The sequence below is a fragment of the Somniosus microcephalus genome, chromosome 5 (assembly GCF_052327205.1).
Source record: "Somniosus microcephalus isolate GS21.2 chromosome 5, FLI_Smic_1.0, whole genome shotgun sequence".
In the NCBI taxonomy this organism is placed as follows: Eukaryota; Metazoa; Chordata; class Chondrichthyes; order Squaliformes; family Somniosidae; genus Somniosus; species Somniosus microcephalus.
Genome location: NC_140991.1, coordinates 205,600,071 through 205,606,203, shown reverse-complemented (window position 1 = coordinate 205,606,203; position 6,133 = coordinate 205,600,071). Strand labels below are relative to the sequence as shown.

At 37.1% G+C, this 6,133-nt stretch overlaps 1 protein-coding gene across 1 annotated transcript in view; it reads right to left on the bottom strand.

Annotated features, from left to right (window-relative positions):
* Nucleotides 1-347: 347 nt before the first annotated feature.
* LOC147117530 (secernin-1-like) overlaps nucleotides 348-6,133 on the bottom strand; it is a 174,557-nt gene continuing 168,771 nt past the window's right edge. Inside the window, exons 8-9 of the mRNA XM_085988591.1 lie at nucleotides 3,760-3,919; nucleotides 348-2,419 (exon numbers count right to left, since the gene is read on the bottom strand). Of these exons, the coding sequence (XP_085844717.1) occupies nucleotides 3,761-3,919 (159 nt within the window). The 3' untranslated portion in view covers nucleotides 348-2,419; nucleotide 3,760. The remainder of the gene's footprint in view (nucleotides 2,420-3,759; nucleotides 3,920-6,133) is intronic.

Below are 6,133 nucleotides of genomic sequence, written 5' to 3'. Positions count from 1 at the left end.
AATATCCCATGTGGCTCAGTGTCAAATTTTGTTTTATAACACTCCTGTGAAGCGCCTTGGGATATTTTACAAAGTTAAAGCGTTGTTTAAATACAAATTGTTGTTGTTATTTTGTACAATAAATGCCGGCAATGTTTTCTCATCACCAAAATTTGTGTATGCAGTCCAAATGTGAACTCCCAAGGTGTCCGAGATAATCCTGAATTTGTTGCATATGAATTTGGTAGCTAGTTTTGGAATACAGTTGTACAGAAATTGATAAAAAATAAAAAAAACCTCCAACTTAATGTAACCTTCCACTGCCCAGTGACAGGAGTTGTATGAATACACAGGTGCAATTCGAGACATTGAGCTTTTGATTAGTTTATTATAGCATTATTATTCTCTGCACATCACTGTTCTGCTGGAGGAAAAACAGACCAAATCCATCATATGGTTGTAAATAGAGGAGAAAATGATTATGGCATCAGTCCTAGTGAGATCCTGAAATTTCCATCGTCATGACAGACTCCAATAGTTAATAAATGAATTGTCAGACCAGAACTAACATGACAAAAGAAAACAGAAATAAAACCAATATCATTGCAATGTCCAAATGGCGCACTTCAATTTGCCAGACAATGCATATTCTTTAGCCTTGATACCCACATACACAGTTGCTGATTACGAGAAGTACAGGACTCACACCTCGACATATGGTACACAATACTAACATGTAGTGCAGCCTCCAGACTTATGCAATAATAAAACAGATACTGATCAAGGGGCTTAGTAAGAAGTGACAGTAGCAGATTACAATTCAAGTTAAAGGGCCAGTGAGGTCAGTCAATTATTGTCTGGTTAGTATTGCTGTTTTAAGAGCATTAAGTGCTAACATGTAAATTTACTCAATATATACAGATTTTAGTTAATGATTAAGCCAGAACAAACTTACAAATCAGTAATCAACTTATTTGTTACAAAATCATCATGGGCTATTACAGGATTCAAGTCATAAAATGCTCAAGTTATTGAAACAGTGTAACTTGTAGTAGCTTGGATTCAAAAGTAGCAGATAACTTTTATAATGACTGTTTGAACAACCAATTGTGCTGATTTATTAACTTTTAAATAATTACGGTAGAGAACACATAACTACATGATACTAACTGACCATTCAACATCACTATCCATCATGCATTATGAAAGAGAGCGTTCTGCCCAAATCTTTAGCTGAGATAGGTGACTTGAGTTTTTGTTCTTAAGCAAAATAAAAACTAAATATACCATATTTTCTTGAACAGAAGCAAAATGTTAAATACAAAATAAGTCTTCTATTATTAGAATCAACTATATTTTATGAAACAAAACCCAGCACAAAGACCCACCATGCAGTGAGATACGCAAATAACCATCAGTGCTAATAGGTAAATCAATGACAAAAAAACAAAACTGAATGTCCTACTTTTTTTTGTATAGAAGAACCTGCTCTTTGTTACAAGCACATAGCTGTAATTTAGGAAAAGCATTTAATAAACCAGAAAATATACCAACTGCATCTTTCTTGCAAATGGTATGAAAGATTAAAGGATACTTGAAAGCGATACTTAAGAGCGTAAAATGCATTGAAGAATTTAGAGGATATAAATTGCAGGAGCAAAGCTTGAACAATTTACAAATGCAACTGAAACAGAGATCCAGGTACAGCCTTTAGCTTGCTCTCTTATGCAATAAATACGCTGTATGGAACTTTCTTTAAATTATAATTTTCACTGATTTCCTCCCCCCACCAAAGTTTTGGAGATTTTGTTCATATTAAAGGAATGTTTTAGTCCCAGTGGTGTGGCAGCTAGCATTTACTGAGGGATAACAGACTCAACTGTAATGCCATTAATTGTAACTTAAGAAATTCCACATCCAGTATATATTATAACACATCAAATCATAACCTGTATGTTAACCATGGACAGAGTGAAGGTCAGACAAGATTTTATCATAAACAAAAATAGAAAAATACCATACATACAAAGGGCACCAATCATGGCTCAGTGTAGATTACGACATGCTTCTCCTTAGTTTGTCATCTGGTTATTATTATTTACTCAATGAATGATCTTGAAGAATGTAAATGCCACTATCACAAACAAAGTATTTAAAACATCCTGCTTTATATCAACCTGCATGCACACACTTAACAACCAAACATTGGCTGTCTCCTACCACTAGACACAAAAGTTAGACAATGCACAATTGAATGTATGAAGCTTTCACTTCAGTGAGTAGTTGAGATATCTGGAAAAGGAGACCAATGAAGGAAGAGTACATTTTCTCTTCTTTTGTACTTCAGTTGAAGAGACAATCTTTTGTAGTTACTTGAATAAAGAACTCACCATCTTTTTCCAGAGAGGCCTACAAAAGGCCAATGGGCAACTGCTGCCAGCTGCAAAAGAAGGAAAAACATTTAAGAACATAATAAAAGTTAATGATAAGAAAAGTCCATTTAGCCCATTGAGACTTATCCCTCTCGTGCATTAACTCTCCAATGATAGCCTCCAATTGTGTTTTGAGCAACCACAATATTTTCGGTCGGGTACCTTGCTCATTATATTTATCTAAACATTTGTCACTCTTACAGTAGACTTTTCTCATACCTGTTGTAAATTTACTTTTCACTAATTACCATTAACAGAGATAACATTTGGAAGCCTCAAGATGGACATACTGGAGTCCTGGTGTGATGCCTACAACCACTGTCCCTGATTGGTGAAGGTAGTCCTTCATTCTCTTTGTACCAATAGACAGCTTTGATATAGAGCACACCTTCAGTTCTCCCCATCAAATATGGACAACTGTATGACGGTGCTGGCGATGCAACTACTGATGCATACCAACTCCTTTTAGCATTATACTTTGCAAAAACAGTTGTAAACATTATTTGAAGAACTTCGGAATGAAAAAATAATAATTTTGATGAGTAAGCCCAATTACATTCAGTTTTCTGATTGCTAACATTGTTTTATTTTTAACCTGAAAAAAATTGTATTTGCTCACAGCTGATTTAACTAAAGTAGAAAAGTCAAGCCCAAAATCCCAGGAATTTGTTTGTCTAACGTTCCCCTAACAGAGCAAGTACCTTTGTCATACAGACTTCAAAATCCTCTAGGATACAAGACATATTACAGAATTTGATGAACATATTACTGTACTATATCATGTCTGATAAACACTTCAAGAAAACATTTAATAGTTTAACAGTTTTATCCAAGTACACCACTCTTACAGTTATACATAGAAACATAGAAGATAGGAGCAGGAGTAGGCCATTCGGCCCCTCGAGCCTGTTCCGCCATTTAATGAGATCATGGCTGATCATCCAAATTCAGTACCCTGTCCCTGCTTTCTCCCCATATCCCTTGATCCCTTTAGCCTTAAGAAATATATCTACTTCCTTCTTGAATATATTTAATAAGTTGGCCTCAACTGCCTTCTGTGGTAGAGAATTCCACAGGTTCACCACTCTCTGGGTGAAGAAATTCCTCCTCATCTCAGTCCTAAATGGCTTACCACTTATCCTTAGACTGTGACCTCTGGTTCTGGACTCCCCGGCCATCGGGAACATCCTTCCTGCATCTAGTCTGTCTACTTAAAGGATGCTGTAGTATTGTGCTTGATATCTTTAGCTATACTCATCTCAAACTCACTTTCGAAGCAATATATTTGGAGTCTTATGCCAATAACTAATTATGGTTTGTTAACATAAAACAAGAAACTTGTACATACATCATTTGTAGAATTTTATTTCAGTGTCGACACAATCATAGAAGAGGTCAGCTACTTCTAAAGGGTTGACGGGCCCTTCACACTTCAAGATATCCTGCATGGCTTCCAGACCTTGTTTTTCCAGATCCAGCATGGTTTGCCAAAGCTCCTGCCCAGGCCCCTATATAGACAAATGGTCATTTTGAAAACATTGTGTATTTAATAATATTTATTCAATATGAACAGAATCTACACTGGTGTTGCTAAACCAAAGTGAAATAGGCCATATTGTACAATATTTGGAATCCACATTAGGCCGTTGCAAATCAAAATTACAAATATTATGTAACTAATGAGCTGGACAACAAAATTTGCTTCTTCACAGGATAAAAAGCTAATTTTTCATTCTTGTAAACAGTAGTTATTCAGTCAGTAATTGGTGCAAAAATGTTTAGGAATCTCTTCTTTTGATTTTGTTCGAATCATAGAATGTTCCAGTACAGAAATAAGCCACTAAGCCTGCACCAGTGGTTTTCTTGACAAGAGCCATCCTGTCTAATCCCACACTGCTGCTTGCTCGTCATACCCTTTAATAGCCTTTTTTTCAAGCAACTATCTAATACCCTTTTAAAACAATTTATAACTCTGCTTCAACAATGGTTTGTAAGAGATTTCCACATTCTAACTGACCTTTTTTAACCTCCTGTTTCACCTTTTTGTGATGTGCAAATCCACGGTACGTTTTCATTTCAGAGCATTCCATCAATAAACTCCACGAAAAAAAACGGTTAAACATAAAGATGATGTTTCCACTTGTGGGGAGACCAAAACTCGGGGTCATAAATATGACAGTCACCAACAAATCCAATAGGGAATTAAATAGGAAATTCAGGAGAAACATCTTTACCCAGAGAGTGGTTAGAATGTGGAACTTGCTCCCACATGGAGTGGTTGAGGGAAATCTAGATAAACACACGAGATAGAAAGGAATAAAATAATATGTTGATAGGGTTAGATGAGGTAGGGTGGGAGGAGGCTCGTGTGGAGCATAAATACCAGCAGAGACCAGTTGGGTCAAATTGCTTGTTTCTGTGCAATACATTCTATGCAATATGTAATTTTCTTAAATTTGGGTCCTATTATAACTGTCTTGCTGACCAGTGGATACAATCCATCATTGTTTACCCTATCAGAACCCATCATAATCTTGAAGACTTCTATCAGGGTGACCCTATAACCTTCTCAGCTCCAGTGAAAAAGCCCTGGTCTCTCTTCATAACTGTAACCCCTCGCTCCTGGTAACATTCTAATGAATCCATTCTATACTTTTTCCATTTCTTTTATATCCTTCTTATAATTGGGTGCCCAAAATCCTACACAATACTCTAACTGTGGTTTAGCTAGGGTTTTGTAAAAAAAAAAAAAAATCAACATTGCCTCCTAGCTTTTGTAATCACATGCCTTTAGGAACAAAACCTAGGATTCCATTGCCTTTATTACAGCCTTATTTACTTGCACTGCCATTTTTAATGACACCTGTATTGTCATGTGTTCCTCTATTTTAATTCAAAATCTTACCATTTAATGTGCATTATCTTTCCCTATTCTTACTTCCAAAATGTCTGTAAGGTTGTATGAACAGATCCCTTGATGGTTCAATGAATTTATCCACAAACCAGGGAGGTCCCAGGTTTCATGTGTGCTAAGTTAGCTGATCTCAGTGGGAGTAATGGTTAAGGACAGTTCAAGTGGCCTTAGTGCCACTGGGTTTGTGAAAGGAAAAAGAAATCTCCCAAGGTTCTAGCTTCTGACTCCCGGGTGAAATGTGTGCGTGGGTTTTAACTTTGTTCTCTGAATGTGGGTATCGTTGGCAGGAGTGCATTTATTGCCCATCGCTAGTTGCCTTCTCGTGGTGCTGTACCACCCACTTGGATTGTACCAATTGTTTATACAACTGAGCAGGGCAGGTTGGTAGATATCCTTCTCTGAAGGACATTCGTGAATCAGTTGAGTTTTTAAGACAGCAGCTTTTGTAGTCATTTTACCCCCCTGCTTATTAATTTCATAACTTACCATTTTAAAAATTGTGTTCCTAGGTTCTTAACTCCACCCTCCCCAAATTCTATCAGCTGATAGATACTCTGCAGCCTGTGTCTTCTGCTGTGCAAAGTCTTACAAATCCTTCACCTTGACCTTGCCAAGTCAAGATCCTCTTCCTTATTTTAAAATTCCTTGACTATGGCTGGCATTTTCCCAGTGCCGAGCGTGCGGGTGGGCAGTTAAATTCGGGGAAATTGACCGCGTCGGAAACCCATCGTCATCCCACGAACTTCCACATTTAACTCGGGCGCATTTCGAGGAGCGGATGACCGCATTGAGGTCATTAACTGCTTGT